Genomic DNA, 18,234 nt, shown 5'->3' with positions numbered 1-18,234 from the left:
CTTTCTGTAAGTTGTACGAGTTGATTCAATTTTGCATTTCCTTAACTGCGCAAAGTATGGTGCGTGCACGGTACACTGCTAAAAAAGTTTACACACAAAAGACTTTGAAGTATGCTCTTTTGACTATAAAGTATTCAATTATGACTTCAAAGTACACTCTTTCGTGGGAGAATGGGACTACACACAAAGAGGAATAAATATTATGCACAATTAAAACTATCCTATGATTACAAATGAATAACATTTATGTATAAAAACAGGAAAAGTGTGTAAAACTTATTCTTTTTATGCGTCAAATTTTACTCCTTTTGTGGGTAGTCCCATTCTCCCGGAAAAGAGTGTATTTCTGCCCAAAAGAGCATACTTTCAGCTGTGCGTGTAAGGCATTCGTAGGTAACCTACGCACTTAGTTTTTGAAGGAATTAATCACAATCCAACGAAATGACTAAGTTCGCTACGCTTAAAAAAATCAAACCCTCTGGATGGTCCACTGTTATATTTGCGCTAGGACCGCAGAACTTTTGTATCCTGATCGGTGTTGTCGTCGGATACTTCTACGGCAACTTGGAAAAAACCAAACGAAATAGCTTAATTTTGTTTTCTTTTTCCACAGCCAACAGCAATCGAGATACATCAGCATCAAATGCATGGCATGCGACAAGCACAGAAGCGCAAACATCCCGATGAGGAAGCACATAAGAATATGCTCCCAAAAATGGGAATGGGGTAAGTTAAGTGATGCTACCCCCGTTATTTTTTTTCTGAAACTTTATCAATGTAGCGGCAAGTGCTCAGAAAGGTAGACGATATGAACAGCAACTGCCAAAAAAGTAAGATGTTGCTGTAGGTACGCAGTATTTATTCCACGTATACAAAAATCAGTTATGAAAAGCAGCAAATCATTTGATTATTATATGCGATCTTACAATGAGATATCAAATAACTAGCATTAGCTGAGAAATTGGCATTCTAGAACATTCTAAAGATACATATTAAATCTAACCCAACTGCGTTTACTCCTTAAACGATTCATCAATGTTCAAAATAAAGTTTCGTAGGGTATATTTTTTCTAACTATCATAAACCATACAAATGTCCTATGATTTTTGTTCGTGGAATAAACACACTTTTCCATACCTCAGCATCTATTGTTGTCCATATCTATCTATGCGTGGCATCTGAATCTAAGTCTGCTGAATCAGTTAATTCGTTGCTGCTTTCCTCTAGCATCTGCTAACTTCGAGCATTAAAAAAGCAACCATCGTTAGTTTACAGTTGCTTGAATTCTAATCGTCTGGTAATTTTGGTTTTATTTATTGATGGCAACATAGCTCCTTTGTAAGTTTTGTGTTACTAACATGCGAATGATTTATATTTCCAGATTGCGTTAGAAGAGTCCTAATTTCATCGGAAGGTCATGATCGCATGATTCATGTGTATGACCAAAGGGCTGTGTATCCAGAAAATAGCGATTAGTTCGAATCCTACGTGTTCCTTTTTGAGTTTATTTGGCGGGGAATTTTTATTCAAAAAAGCAACATCTTCCAATTCCTGATTGCTTCATCCAATAGTAGTAACTTCTTATGATAGCCGATGATACCATAATGGAAGCCCAAAAAGCCCCGCACAATGGGTACATTTGCGTACTTTTTGATAGTTTTCTGACAAACTGTGAAAACGTACGCAAATGTATCCATAGTCCGTAGCCCGTATATACATATTTACTAATTCTATCGGACAATGCATTATTCGACTTCCCAGGCAATTTAGAATCAGGAGAGGAAAATAAGTTATTGTTACAAAAGGTTTTGTCTCCGTGAGCGCCACTTAGGAGGAAAATAATTTGTTTTACGACTATCACTGATGATTCAACTATTGGAATGGAAGACAAACACAGTTCGACTGAACTGAATGACGGTTAACTAAAGACTAATTTATTTGTTCTCTTCATTTCATATAGACTACATCAATAGATTATGATTGCTACGATTCGTTAACTCTAACACTCCTCCTCGACATCGATAGCTAAAACACCTGTTGCTTCACGTAGCTTTCCCAATTTCACGCTTGTTAACGGTTTCGTCATCATGTCTGCCAGCATATCTTCCGTAGGACAATACAGCAAGCTAATGACGTTCTTGTTTTTCAGGTCCTTGATGAAACAATACTTCGTATCAACATGCTTCGAACGTTGGTCCACTTTCTCGTTCTCCACCTGTCGTATACAGCTTTGGTTATCCTCACGTATGCAGATCGGATGATCCACGATTTTCTCGAGATCCTTAAGCAGCTTCAGCATCCATTGGATTTCTTTACATACTTCGGCTAGAGCAATGAATTCGGATTCGGTGGATGATAGGGCTACGCAGGATTGCTTCCGGGAGGCCCAACTCACAACTCCACCGCCGAAAAAGATAAGAAATCCTGATGTTGATTTTCGATCCAGCATATCTCCAGCCCAGTCTGCGTCGCAGTAAACTTCTAATTCTCTATTTGTGGATCCTAGCTTCAAATAATAGTTGCTCGTGTATACAAGATACTTTAACACTCTCTTCGCTTCAGTCCAGTCTCGAACGCGGGGATGACTAACAGATCGTCCCAGAATTGATGCGCTAATGGAAATATCCGGTCGTGAATTTACTGCAATATACAGCAAACCACCTACCAGACTTTGGTACTGGTCGCTGTTGGCTAATACAGCTGAATTCTCCTCCTTTTGCTGGTAACCAGGGTCCATCGGAATTCTCGAACCTTTCGCATTTGACAGACCAAATCTAGTAGCTAGTTTGGTGATGTATGCCTGCTGGTTGATAAGGTATCCACCTTGAAACTTGGTGATCTTCATTCCAACGAAGTGCTTGATGTCGCCCAACACCGTAAGCTTGAAACATTTTTTCAGGTGGTTCACTATCTCACAAAACTCGGCTTCACTGGAACAGAATACTAGTATATCATCCACATAAATAAGGATAAACGATCGCCGACCCTTCCTAACTCGAACGTATAGACACATATCGGCTGATGACTGCACAAAACCAGCTTGCTTGAAAATGTCGTCAATTGTCTTGTTCCAAACTCGAGCCGCTTGTTTTAGTCCGTATAAACTTCTTTTTAGGCGACACACACCGGCTGGATTGCCAGTTTCATAACCAGGGGGCTGCTTCATGAAGATTTCTTCTTCTAGTGTGCCGTATAAATATGCAGTCTTGATATCTACATGTTTGACTAGAAGTCTCTGTTCAGCTGCTACCGTTAACAGTGTACGGAAAGTGACTTGTTTAGCCACCGGCGCGAAAACTTCGTCATAGTCCGCTCCGTATTTTTGTGAGTACCCTTGAGCAACTAACCTGGCTCTGAATCGGACTACCATACCGGTTTCATCTGTTTTTCGTTTGAACACCCACTTACATCCAATTTTCTTACGATCCGGCGGCAACGTTGTGATTTCCCAGGTTTCATTTTCCATCAGTGAACGGAATTCGTCGTCCATCGCTGTTTTCCAAAATGCACTGTCCGGGCCGTTGATTGCTTCTTCAAAGCTTCGTGGTTCAGAAACTACATCTGATGCCATGCCCAATGTATCACGGTAGCGAGCTGGCAAAATGCCCTTGGTTCCTCGAGAAGATCTTCGAATCGGTCCTGGGTTGTCATCGATGCTACATTCGATTACCGTAGATTCGGTCGCAGTGTCATAATCAAAATCGTCTTCATCTGGGTTATCATTATCCACGTCCGACTCATCCAACGATTCAGTTTCATTGACCAGTGGAGTGGCTTGAACTTCAGCTGGCTTCATGGACAACTCATAGTTCAACCTGTTTTCCAATTCCTTACTGACAACTTCTTCGGGTACGACGCTTTCCTCCTCCTCAACGAAATTCGCATCTCGACTGATTATTATTTTCCGAGTCGATCGATCCAAAAAACGGTATGCTTTGTGCTCCAACGAGTACCCTACGAAAGTTAGCTTCATTGATGCAGGGCTTAGCTTCTTTCTTTTTTGCTTCACGATATGGACATGTGCAACACTACCAAATATTTTCAGGTGGGTCACGTTTGGCTTTTTCCCATGCCAAATTTCGTACGGCGTTGTAGGAACTGATTTCGATGGAAGAATATTCTGTAAATAGACGGCAGTACTTACCGCCTCCGCCCAGTAGCACTCCGGTAGTTTAGCGTCGAATAGCATACACCGGCTCATCTCGATTAGATACCGGTTCTTTCTCTCGGCTACACCATTCTGTTGAGGTGAGTAGCTTGCTGTATACTGCACCCGTATGCCTTCACTTTTGTAAAAGTTCCTCAGTTTGCTTCCCGTATATTCGCCACCTTGGTCGCTTCTGATCACTTTCGGCGTTCGCCCAAATTGTGTTTTCATCATGGCCACATATTCTTTTATCTTCTCGGGTACCTCTTCCTTCTTCCGCAACAGATACAACACACAAAACCTGCTATAATCGTCGATGACGGTCATGAAATAACGATAACCAGACACCGATACATTCTCTACAGGCCCGCAAACATCGGTGTGTACTAGATCGAGAATTGAACGACTTTTTCTATCTACTGATTTCGGAAACGGTTTTCTGCTCAATTTCGCTTTCTGGCAGCAATCGCACCCTTCGCGTACACCACAGTCGTATATCTTCAGACCATCCACGAGGTTATTCCTTACCATTTCATCAAGGGCATTTGGGTCACGATGTCCAAAGCGTCGGTGCCATACGTGCTGACAATCAACTTTGTGGTGGTCTCTGGCCGTCATCAGCACTTCTTTCGTTGTTCTTAATTTATACAGTCCGCCAGTCTTGACAGCTGCTGCTGCTAGTTGACCACCAACAAGAATTTTGCACCCAATTTCATCGAACATCACAGCAGCACCCTTATCCACTAGCTTCGGTACAGAAAGGAGATTGATTTCCAAGCTTGGTACATAGAGCACGTTGCTAAGAGTAACCGTCGTAGGTTCACCGTTGACATGGTAACATAACAGTTCACCTGAGCCAACACCTTCCACCTTTGCAATTTTTCCATCCGCCAAACTGATGGATTTCACTGCGCTTTCCATCATATTCTTGAAAAATTCTGGTTGGCCACACATGTGCCTGGTCGCTCCTGAGTCCACGATCCATTCACCGGAATCTTCATGTGCTCCCGCCATCAGAGCGAATGTTATGGACGATTCTTCACTACGAGCCGTTTTTGCTTTAGGTGACCTACCTTTTTCCGCTTCCGTATCCTTTGCATACAGCTTGCATTCTTTTTGCTTGTGGCCACTTTTCTTGCAAAAATAGCACACTATAGGCTTCTTCTTCTTCGCAAAACTTGCTTTAAGTGCTGAATCCGAAAGTCCATTGCTTCGCTTCGCTACTTCGTCTAGAAGCTTTCTTTTCACCAGTTCCAATTTCAGCTCGTCATCAGAACGGCTTTCCAGTGCCGTTGTCAGCGTATCAAATGAGTCGGGGAGGCTCCTCAGTACTAGCGCAACCATTAATGGTTCACCAAGGTCCAGTCCAGCACACGACAGCTTTGCAAATAGCTCTTCCAGTTCGAAAAAATGGTTTTGCATGTCGTCCCCGTCTTTATACGTTTTGTTGCAAATCCGTTTCAGCACCGCAACCTTCGAGCAAAGGGAAGTTTTCTCGTGGTGTTTCTTGAGATTATCCCAAGCTTCCTTAGCCGTCTTCGTATCGCGTATCAGGGTATGTTGCTGATCCTCAACTAGCAGTGCTATGGTCGCTCTTGCTTTGCGATCTCCACCCTTCCATGCGTCCGTCACCGGCTCCGGAGCGGCATCTTCAATGTACTTCCACAAGTCCTCTCGAGTCAACAGCATTTCCGCCTTGAATTTCCATACGGAGTAGTTGGAATTATTCAGTTTCACTATCGAAATCTTGCTTGCTTCCATGACTTCCAGAACTTTCCGGACCGACGATAAAAGAAAACTTCTGTTCCGCGCAAGGCCTACTGTAACTGGGGCCCATAACCTATTGGAATGGAAGACAAACACAGTTCGACTGAACTGAATGACGGTTAACTAAAGACTAATTTATTTGTTCTCTTCATTTCATATAGACTACATCAATAGATTATGATTGCTACGATTCGTTAACTCTAACATCAACGCATTGAATATTTGACATGTGATAGTTAACTCGGCAGTCCAACTACTCCAATGTCGTTTGTGTTAAATGACAGCGCAATAGTTAATCAAAAGGTTCTCCCAACACATATGTAGCTACTGGAATACCCGGGACAGGTGCATTAAAATGATGAAAATGCTCTAGAGAGGGCTAACTCATAAACCAAATAACTTTCAGCTATGTAAGAATCGCCAGGTACCCATATAAGGTGTATTGTATTAACTGAACGCAGTCCCTCCATTTGAGCTCGCAATGCGATTACTTATTTCGAACTTGAGTTGGCCGAAGCTAGCGCTATTGGCCAAATTGGTCGTATATGCCTGACGTATTGTAGAGCTCCATAATCGTCGGTCTTGAGCGAAGTTCTTCCAGTTTCCCCAAACGTTTAGGTCCCCAGGTCGGATTCCACCGCGTGCGTGCAGCCAGCATGTTCGTGGCTTTTCACGAAGTCGCCGGGCTTCATCCGGTTCTCTGTTAAATATTCTTTTCGCTATTTTTTTTCCGACATTCGCTCTAAGTGACCAGCCCACTGAAGTCTGTCGTATTTTATACGATTCTCTTTGTACTTAATACGATTTTTTTGTAAACTTGAAACAGTCCGTGAATCATGCGTCTGCGACTGCACCACACACCATTTTCTAGTTTCTTTACTTCCCTTACTGACCATTTTTTCATTAACATCCCTCCGCGATTATCACTGCACTTCACTTCTTCTCACAACGCAACCAAATGCACCTCGTCTACACGTTCTACCTTTTCATGGAAGTCAAAGCCACACACTTGGCGTACAATCAAATTGAAGCGGAAAATGTGTTTTTCCGACGAAAAAAAATACGTCACACAAAAAGCATTCGCCAGTCGTACAATTTAGAGGCCTTGATTAAGGCCTTTATAGTACAATTCATATCAGAGAACCAACAGCAACGCTGCCAGTAGTCAAATTTAGAATTTTGCTTTATGAGAAATGTTTTGAAATGATTCACTCCTTGCATACGTTCACTCGTTCTCCGCGCGCAAACGAATCAGCGGAAAGTTTAGCATTATCTATGAATTAATGTTTGCGTTAAAAAAAGACATCATGATGCTTTATTCATTGGCGTAACTACAGGGGGATAGAAAAGGGGGGTGGACTTTATTACGGCAAGTTGAATCTATTTTATAAAGCTTCGAACTGCGAACAATTGTTATATCCTACGATAGGATTCTTGTGAGGAGTAAACTCTCAGGAGCGAATGATTTATTTTCTAATTATTAATGACAATAATTATTCTTACACGTTCCGACGCGTGGGTAGGACAAAAAGGAAATGCCGATTTGGGCAACAGTTCTGGTTTAACAGTAGCATTAAGCGATTCGCGTTACAAGGCACTCTCCAACAGTCGAGATCTGTCCTTGCCCCGTTCTTGTTAATGCTGGAGGGAAAAGAATGGTTAGTTGGGACACCTATACTTAATAAAGGAGCAGAGAACTCTACGTCCTCCCATCGGTACCACGGTAGGTTTTGTAACTGTTGTTCAAGCTGTAACGTTAGGAATCGTTTTGGTAGAAGGTGAAACACAGAAAGAACTAAGGCATACAGAATAGGAAAGGCCGCGCCTGTGATCGAACCCCTGCTCATAGGCAGAAACGATAGCCGCTAGACCACCGATCATGTCTCCGACTTGGGCCGATTTGGTATTGAGAAATCGATGCAAATTTTACCTGTACCGTGAAGTACCCTTATTTCGCGCACTTATATCTGACAAAGTTAAAACATTCATTAAAATACATGTAGGGGCCATTTGGAAACATTTGCTACTGCATCACGTAGTAGAAGGATTCGAGGTTCTCAAAAAAATGTTACTTGCAAATTTTGCTGCTATTTAAAAAAAATGGGATATGAATCCGAGACCGTTGAATGCTCCTTATTTCGCGCAAGAAAATAGAATAGTTTCTAATTTCGCGCAAAAGTGTTCCTAACTTCGCTCATGTTTGGAATTGAATATCGTTATTGGTTTGATGAAATATAATCAATTAACCAATAGAAGCATGCATCCATTGTTCAAAATATGCAGATAACGGTATCAGACAGCCGTCATTGACCCATTTTTTAGTCGAAATGGTATGTGCCTATATTTCGACCCTGGAGCTTTGCTTAGAATTTACTTCATGAATTTTATTTGACACAAGTCATAATTCCTAAAATTTCGTTTTCTTCTGAAATATAAACCATATTTTAAGAAAAAAGGCATTGTATGAGCAATGTTTAGCTGGTGTATAAAAAATATTTAAATTTTCGAGACGTCATGAAAGAAAGTCTTAAATTCCGCTATCTCTTACATAGGACATCTTCAAATATGTGTTTTATACAAGACAACTTCAATATTATATACATTATCGAAAAAGCTGCTGTAGTTTTATCTTAAGTTTAGCATCATTTTACACATCGCACATTTTAGCATCATTATACACATCGGCTTTGATAGCTATTGCAGGCACTGATCTATAAGATTTTTCAAGTCAACATTTGTCGATGACGGTGGTTATCCGCCTGAAAATTAGATAAAAAGCGTATGTGAATGAACTCTTCGGATTCTATTCAGTGTGAAACCTGAATTAGATTGCTTTTGTTTCATTAGAATGTTGCAAATAAAACAACGCAACAACAATAAACGAAATTAGGCGCCCCAATTAATCTCATTGCCTAATTTCGCGCACAAAGCCAAAGCCTAAATAAACATAAAATACATACAATTTTACACTTTTCAATAGAAATGACGAATAAACATATCCAACAGAGCATAATGGATACAAATATTTCCATAAAGTAGCCAGTTTTGTACAGTAAAATCATTTGTTTACTTGGGTCATGTTCTTCGTCGCTGTGCTAAGCACAAGCAAATATGGTGGTCGATGGGAGGTTCAAATTGAAATAATTTTATTTGGTGTACTAAACCAAGTTTGTTTTTCAAATTGTTTCGTGAAAAACATTCAACAACAATGATATTTTGTAATCCTCCAGATTTTTCAATTTTGACTGGCACCTAAAAATTGAAAAAATAAATGATTTTATAATGCGCGAAGTTAGGGCGCGCGCGAAATTAGGGCACATCACGGTACTGCCGCTGAAAGCATAACTGTACCATGTTGATATGAAAACCATTTCAAAATGGAAAAGTTATGCTTGCAATGTAATCTTCTATATAATAAAAAAGAAATGGTCCGTGTTCGTATCCGCATAACTAGAAAACGGCTGAATGGATTTTATTAATTTTTTCAACAGTTACATTCGTTATAGTTTCCGACAGGTGTATATGATATTTCCTCAGTCTAAAATCATTAGTTAAGTTTAGTAAATCATGAAATACGAAAATAAAGATTCGTATGGGAATCTCGCATAGGCATCAGTTCTCAACGTTCATTTTCGCCTACTATGCAGGACAACGTCTGCCGGGTCAACTAGTCTATTCTAAAAATAATCAGAACTTGAAAAGTTCTTGCGGTCTGAATATTTATATAATTTGATAAAATTTCTTCGAGAAGAAAGAGAGGGAAATATTGCTTTTCCATTATCGATTATCGAATATATTTACAAGCTTCCAGAAGCAGTCACCGGTCACGGAAATTAAAAAAAATCAAAGGTTTCAATCAAATATTTCTAACTGCTAGGATTTCATATTACCTCCAGGATTTAGCTATCCAAAACAAACTACCAAAAAATCGCATGATTGTCAAAGAATCTGTTTTTGGAGCTCAGAACCCTTTAAGAGCGGTCTTCGGTATGTTTCTGGTTCCTCAGATTTCAATAGACCTTTTGAGGTTTGAAGAAGACTTTCTCCGTGGGCTTTTAATAATCCATTCAATCGTGCTTTATCATAACTTCTAAAATATTTAATTAATCGCATTTGCAGATAACAACAACTTCTATTTCATCTCTGTAAAACCTAAACATGCTTGAGCGCTTTAGGGATTTTAAAGTGCCTGAAGTCCTAAACAGCAATCAGTAGTCTATTGCTATTGGATCCCGAAAACATGTATGATTATTGTTTGGACTCGGATCAACTTAAAATCATCTTCTACTAACACACAAATTATTGCCATCCAATGACTTCATATGTTCTTACCACATTCATGGGTAGGACAATGCTTTGACTGTCCCACCCAGGAAAATTCATGCGTAGGACATGTTTTACCTGTCCCACCATTCCTGGCGCCACTGAGTCCAACAAACTTGACTAACTTCTCTAGTCTTGTGCGCCAGTAGAAGCATAAGTACTAGAACGCTGTAGTCATTTAAATTATTTTACCAAATTATGCTTCAACAAGCTTCAATCAATGATGTTATCGATCATTTAGTAATCTGCGTTTTATCGTTTAGTAGTTTGTCGATAACTCATTTCAGAAGCTAAATTTTAAAATGTGTTGTATGGTGAACTTCTAGTGCGAAGGTTTCTCTACAACTCTGTCTAACAACTTGTTCTTTGAATTTCACTAATAACGGAGCTATAGCGCTAGTAGCAGTAACTTTTACTAAAAGATTGCAATTTTGTTATCATTTAGTATGAGTTACTGCAACTGGCGCCTTAACTCCGTTAATAGTAGAAATCAAACATCGACCTGTTAGGCAGAGTTGTAGAAAAATCTTCGCACTAGAAGTTCACCATACAACACATTTTAAAATTAAGCCTCTGGAATGAGTTATGGACAAACTACTAAATGATCGAACGCAGATTACTAAATGATCGATAACATCCTTGGCTTCAATTGGCCATAATTTATGCATCATGAATTCATGATGTAGTGCATGTTTGGTTTCATCACCAACATCGGTTTGACATTTGTAGTACCGGTACTTTGGCTGCCAGGTCGAAGTAACCTAGATATTAGTCACGCGAACAGGGACGACATAAAATTTTGTTGCGATTGTTTCATTTTCCTTGTTAGCTTCTCCCTCTCCATGATCTTCAGGCAACTTTTGTCTTTGTCCTTTGTTTTTTGTCCTCGTGGATGACAACCAAATACTGTTGAAAATATGGGTCCCATGTCCATGTTCTAAATCATTGTTCTGATATTAAAACCATGATGTTGAGACAAGTTTATTTTAATAGTGTGCAGTTTTCAATGGAGTTAACCGGTTGCGCAAATGCAACAGATGTTCACCTTCGTCTCACTTAAATAACCCAGGAAAAAAAACAAGCATTGCATCCTACGCTAGAAGATTTGTTTTTGCGTTTTTAATGAGAGAAGAAGGGGACTGTGGGCAGACGTAACTCTTAGTGAAAATCAGATGAAGAATCTTCGTCATCGGAAACACTAGCGGCATCTGTTGGACAATCTATTCGAATCAATGACGCCTAGCTTCAAAAAGCAACGCATTATTAGCAAGGAGCTACACGCTCATTTTTGTCTACTCAATAGTGAGTAGTTTTGTATTACCGTCTCCTTTTTCCCACAGAAATTTTACTCACTTTTTATAAAAAGTGGAACCACTCAAAATTTGAGTGGTTCCACTTTATTTCAAAAAGTGAGTAAAATTACTGTGGGAAAAAAAGAGACAGCAATATAAAACTACTCACCGGTGAGTAAAATCAAAATGAGCGTGTAGACTTTACTAAAGTAAAGTCTAGCTCAAGATGAATACACAGCTTGGTGTTTCAATCTGCCAAATTTGTGGACGAGAAGAAGGCGGGGGTGAAAAATTCATTTTCAGTGCAAAACATAAACAAACTGGCTGGCTCTCCCATGCTAAAATCCAAGATGGCTGAATCGTGAATTTGGCAGATTAGAACACCTAGTGGTTTATTCATCCTGGTCTAGCTCAAGATGAATAAACCACTAGGTGTTCCAATCGGTGCTAATCGATGCTATGGTGATGTTTTGTTGGTGTTTGTTTCATCCATAATAGCCATCAAAGAGGGAGCCCAATGAAGAGAAAAATAATATTGGTTAATAATGTGTATCTATAGCAATTCAAGTTTTATAATGGGTTAATGATAAGCCGGGTTATTGGTAATGATATTGCATGGACCAATATTAACTAACGAAGTTGAATCCCTCTCTCACAACCTGTAAATTGAACAAAACTTAGCTTTACCGAACGGAAACAGCCCATCACTTGAAGTACAATTTGCCACGGACCCATCTTCGCTAATTTAACGTACAGGCGAGCGTACACCTACAAATTTCGACATATAAATCACGCTTATATTAACAATTTACTATGCCGAGACGAGCCAGCCCAGGGCAGCTGAAAGTCTCGCTAACAAAGACAAAAAAAAATACAATGCTGCACTATCGTTCGAGATTTAGAGAGTGGTGGTTACTTATATGAGCCTATTACCTGATTATCAAGAGAAAGTCAAAAGGAATATCTTCAATATATTTTTTTTAGGTGTATGTTTTTCTACGTATTCACAGTTACTCATATTCTGGGGGTCGTAAGTTCTCAACGTACAGCAAACAGAGTGTCTTCAGAGTATAGCTTGATGCTCGCCATGGAACGAAGTTGACATTAGGTTGTTTATTGTTTGCACCTCGCCTAGAGGCGCATGCTATGATGCAAAGTAAAGCGGCGCTTTGGGCGTTTGATTTTTCGAGTGTCATAGGCTAAAGTAGTTGATCACTGGGGCCTCTATAGGCAGAATCGCGCAAAATAAATCGTGTCACTGGTTTGACTGTGTTACGTCTGTTTGTCTGTGATTTGAGTAAAATGCCTTCAACGTGTGTTTATAGATTCACACTTCAGCAGCGTGTCAATCGACGAGCAGCAAGCCTCTTCTGGTCAGATTCCGCGGCGTGCACATGCATCCATGGAGAATCGATGTTATCATTTCGTTCCTGTCATTTAGGGCCACATACGGCTTACCGACACAATCTCATAATCACCCCCCTCCTTACCCCAATGAGCACCGAGAAATTCAATTCATTTATTGACACCGACACCATAGCTGACTATCCTCTCACAAAAAGTAAATCTGCACCTAGCTCAGAGTTCAATCTACGCTGTGGTATAAATATAAGCAAGTAAACAAAGTGAAAAATTTGCCCCCCGTAACGCACCACGCTATCGACGTCGCCGTGACATCACGTGTGTAAGGTGGAAGTTGATCCATGCTTTCAATTGACCCAACTCGATACAGTCGCGATTCGCTGGTTGTGGCACAACTTCAACCCAACTCACGAATTCGGTTTTCTAGTTGGGTCAACTGACAGCCATTTGAACACGTGTATTTCGACTTGAACATCACAAATGATGCCCAGTGCCCGCTTTCCGTGTTTACATTGAATTCTGACGTAAGGTTGCTTTTTTGTTGGACCATGACCCAACCAGCGGAGGCCCAACTAAAAAGTTACACAAGTATTAAAATCCCAACCAGCGACTGTTCATTCGGAATTAGCCTGTGGGTCCAACGACCTTTGACAGCGGTATCCCAGTCATTTGAGTAACGATGTTGCTCTTTTGACAAGTTGCACTTATACCGAGTCCCTTTCGTTAAAGCACTCCACATCTTCCTCCAGAAGTATGTCTATTGGCATCATCCCAGCAATGACGTAAACTGCCTCATACGATATGGTGTGCAAAAACGCGTATTTTGACAATATAAAAAAGTTTGCGGAATATACGTGTACACTAAGATTTGTGGTTTTTAAGATATTATAAAATCAATTTTTTTCCAAAAAAACGTTTTTGTATTACCGCGATATATGGCAATATGGTAGAACTCAGGTGTGAGTAATTCTCGCTGAAACCGGGCCACAATTTGCACGAGGTTCTTAAAAATTCCTAAATTTATGTTCATTCTAAAGCTTTTGGCGGGTATATTAAGGATCAGAGTTTAATTCTTCAGAAAGATAGACCCCTCGATAGTTATCTACGAAATCACGTTTATGGACCCCTCGATTTTTATCAATTCTTGACTCACCAAAACTGTCATAATTCCAACATTCCTCAACCGATCTCAGAGATCAGCATATCGTAGGAAAGAGGAAAAGTGTATCCTCAATTTGCAAGAATAAAAATAGAAGCAACCATATTGAATTTGGCCGCCATCTTGGATTTCTTTTTGAAAACTATGTTTCTGCTAGGTTCGCATCCACCAGTTTTGAATATTAATAGGGGAAGTGCACCGGTTTTGGCCAACTTAGTGCCTAATTTGGCCAACCCTGAAAAAAAAATATTTTTGCGAAATAATCGATCAGTTGAAAGCAGCGTTGAATCGTGAGGGATATACCTCTTGTTGGAACTAATAAAACCCTCGCGAATTGCTTTATTTTTGGAGTTATTCGCAAAATTGGCCAAATTAGGAAATGGCCAAAACCGGTACAGTTCCCCTACATCGATGGAAAGCTTAGCTTATATTATGCATTGTGTCCTAAAATCTCAGGTGTATTTTTTTTCTTTCAAAAGCTATGTACGATTTACCAATACCAAAATTCTTGAATTATTAAATACAATAACTTGAATACGGCTCCGTTATGCTCAAAACTTTTGAGCCCTTCAAGTAAAATACTGTTGTAGATATGTTTTTCATTTTCGAAACATATTTGGCTTAGTATAGTGTATGAAATCAAGAAACTGACGTCGTAGTATCATATTAACCATAAAAATAATGTTCGTTGGTCACAAGGGCATTCAAAAAATAATTTGGTAAATCGTTCATAGCTTTTGATAGAAAAAACATACGTCTGAGATTTTTGGACACAATGCACAATATAAGCTAAGCTTCTAATCGATGTAATTATATTCAAAATCGATAGTTGCCAATTACGCGGAAACATATTTTTTTAAAAGAAATCCAAGATGGCAACCAAATTGAATACAGCTGCTTCTATTTTTATTATTGAAAATTGAGGACACATTCTTCCTCTATCCAACGATATGCTAATCTCTATAATCGGTTGAGAAATGTTGGAGTTATGGAGTTTTAGTGATTCAAGAATTGACAAAAATCGAGGGGTCCATTAAAATGATTTCGTTTATAACTAACGAGGGGTTCATCTTTCTGAAGAATTTAACTCAGATCCTCAATGTACTCGCCGAAAGCTTTCGAATGAATAGAAATTTAGGCATTTTGAAGAACCTCGTGCAAATAGTGGCCCGGTCTCAGCGAGAATTACTCTGTGGTAAAATTCAAGTTATATCTGAGCTCTGGTCAAATTTTCAGCAAATTTGGTTCACACGCAATCGAGATCTAGATCTCCAAAATTGACCATTTTGTATGAAAAACGGCAAGTGGGTTTTTTATTATGCAGGTCACTGTAACTGTACAGGTCCCTACCTTTATCTTGGCTTTCTGCAACCCATGACGGGAATGTACCACAACAACCTTAGTCTTGTGATGTGCTGAGGCCATTCTCCTTGATTCAGCTAAGCGCATATGAAGCTATAAGTTTAACTTCATCGAGAGTGTCGCCAGTAACCTTAAGCCTTACATCATCCGCGAACCCGTTTATTTTCACGTCGGCTGGGAGATTTAAACGTAATGCTCCGTCATACATGATATTCCATAGTACTGGTTCGAGGATCGATTTCTGGTGGAACACCTGCGGGCACCTCAATCGACTGCTGACCAGCATCGGTATCATATATCAAGATCCTATTTTGAATCCTACATAGGTACTTCAAAACTTGCAAGCGGTGTAGTGAGTCTGCAATAGCTGCCCTACTTGCGGTATTAAAAGCATTTTTTACATCTAATGTAATCAAGGCACATGGCTAATGCCAATTCTATTCAAACTACGCGCTATCCTAGCCGTATCCGTTACCGATCGAATTGCTTCAACGGTAGAACGACCTTTACGAAACCCATACTGGTTGCTTGATAAGCCGCCAGCACCGACAATCTAATGAATACAAAGTAGTGTGCGCACAACTCACCAAAACCAACGATTTTTGCTCTAATCGGTCTCCCGCCCTCAATAAAGCAATACTACAGGGGGCGACTATCGAGCTAGGAGATCATCGAAGACACTCCTTTGCCTCGCACTTCAAGTGACAATGTGGCTAAGTGGAGGCAGGAAGCCCATTGTCGACACCCTAGATCTATTGTGCTACCAGTGATCTCATGGGATCCTTACTGAGACTTCTCAATCACAATCAGACCACACACACGGTGAGAGTCCAAATGGTTCTGTAACAAAAGGTGTCTCCATCCCTGACACTCAACTGCCGAAGCGAATCATTCATTACGTCAACGTGCGGCACTATTGCTAACACCTTCAACTTTCTATCACTATCCGGCCAAAGCGGGGACACTCTCAGACCACCACTGTGATGCAGGTAGACACATAATTGTCCCATGTATATAAGGAATCCCTGAAAACCTGGAACTGCCTTACAAACTGGAAATACGATTCGCGAGCGTAATAATAGTCGCACATTCTGTGTTGTTTGGAGCAAAACCGAATGTAAAGTCATATTCCAGATCGATCATTCTAAGGCCTTTTTCTTTACTGCTTTTATTGAGGTTTTAACCACTTAGCTGAGGTCATTCACCTAGGTTCTTTGGCCGCCAAACGCCAGTCTCCCTGCACACCGACTGCACGCGTATCTTCTCCGATTGCACACAGCCAGCGAGTACGCCGGAGCCGACTTCCTTCCAGGTCCTCTGCTAGACACCATTTTTGCTGATTTCTCTTCCGGTATACGCACTACACGTCCAGCCCACTGCAATCAGCCATATTTTATAAGTCTGCCAATGTACGATTAAAGTATTTTTCGTTAAAGTATGGTTGTGTGAGCAATCCTCGTAACAGGGTTAAATGACCAATAGTGGGCCATTAATCATTTTCTATGAAATTCCGTCGGAAGAACCTAAATCACATTCCAACGATATTAGAGGCTGTCCATATACCATGTGGACAGGTTTTGGTCAGTTTTAGATACCCTCTCCCCTAACATGGACAATTGCTCATATAAATTTTCAAAAATTTGTATGAGCCGTGGTCATTCGCCATATCCCCCCTTCCTCCTAAACTGTCCACGTGGTATATGGATAGCATGCATAGAAAATCCTTAAAAATGCATAAATAGCTTTATTTTTACAAGTTTGTGAGAATGAACACTACAGTGTAAATTATAGAAATATTTTGAGGAACATGAAAAACAAATGGAGATGTATAAGGAATTAATTTTCCATTGTGGACAAACTCAGCTAGACCTTCAAATGTCGATTTCAAAGAAAAAACGTCGTTAACTTGAGTGTTTTATGTGCGTATCGTGCCATGCAGATATTGGCTTGTTGACTATTTAATGCTACGAGAAGTTAAGATTTGTTTAGGTTTTATTAAGATTTAGATACGAAATTCCTCTACTAGATGGTCCTGTTGGTCATTTACTATACCTGTTCCCATCTCTACACTTCGAACGCATCGGTCAGAACGTGCCTGGAAAGGCGAGTTGAAGGTTCTTGTGGTGGCTATCTTTGGTCTTTCTCACTGTGGCAAAATATAAATATATGATATGGAAAGTTCAGCTTTTGGTCTATCAGTGTGGCGTAAGTATAATTCGTATAGTAAATAGGAGCTATGTTGCCATTTTGATGGATAAACCATTTGAACTTGCCAAATATAGAGTATTCCTTGTATTGTATTTCTTACCCATTTATATACTAAACTTTTAACTTTAAGATTAAAAATTCATACAAATTCAACTAGGACGATTCCAAACAGCAATCCCGGATCAGTGACAGCGAAGAACACGATGTCTTCAACGTCGACGGCAACGGTAACAACGTCGTCGACATCCGGTGGTCTAATAACATCGCAAATTTACTCTGCAGCTTCAGCAGGTACCGTATTTGTGTAAAACATGCCAAATTTTGTGATTGAATATATAAATGCCATGCAAAGTTTGTGGGTCATCGAATCTTGGAGAAAATAACATCGTAAATCCTCGAGCTTGGAGCAAGTCAACGTATCACTGGGAACCATCCAGTCTTTCTTAAAATCTATCAATTTAGTATGTAAGGTCTTTCTTTCAGGTGACGACCAAGCGGAGTATTCACTATTGTTTTAAAGATTTTATTTTTATGTACAATTCTCACCAATATCCCTAGACGAAAAATGTGCGATTGACAGTTTTACACTGTTCAATCGATTCTGGTCCTATTTT

At 39.9% G+C, this 18,234-nt stretch overlaps 1 protein-coding gene across 3 annotated transcripts in view; it reads left to right on the top strand.

The window, feature by feature from the left end:
* The window catches only part of LOC134220501 (uncharacterized), a 35,904-nt gene that overhangs the window by 16,500 nt on the left and 1,170 nt on the right, over positions 1-18,234 (top strand). Inside the window, exons 5-6 of one of the 3 annotated variants that reach the window (XM_062699567.1) lie at positions 614-726; positions 17,778-17,911. In XM_062699567.1, coding sequence (XP_062555551.1) covers positions 614-726; positions 17,778-17,911 — 247 coding nt within the window. Of the gene's footprint in view, positions 1-613; positions 727-17,750; positions 17,912-18,234 lie in introns of all 3 variants that reach the window. The other 2 variants (XM_062699565.1, XM_062699568.1) reach the window with 2 other exon arrangements.

This window comes from Armigeres subalbatus, chromosome 3 (genome assembly GCF_024139115.2).
Source record: "Armigeres subalbatus isolate Guangzhou_Male chromosome 3, GZ_Asu_2, whole genome shotgun sequence".
Classification (NCBI taxonomy): domain Eukaryota; kingdom Metazoa; phylum Arthropoda; class Insecta; order Diptera; family Culicidae; genus Armigeres; species Armigeres subalbatus.
Note: the sequence above shows the minus strand (reverse complement) of the source record. Positions and strands in the feature narration are given on the sequence as shown.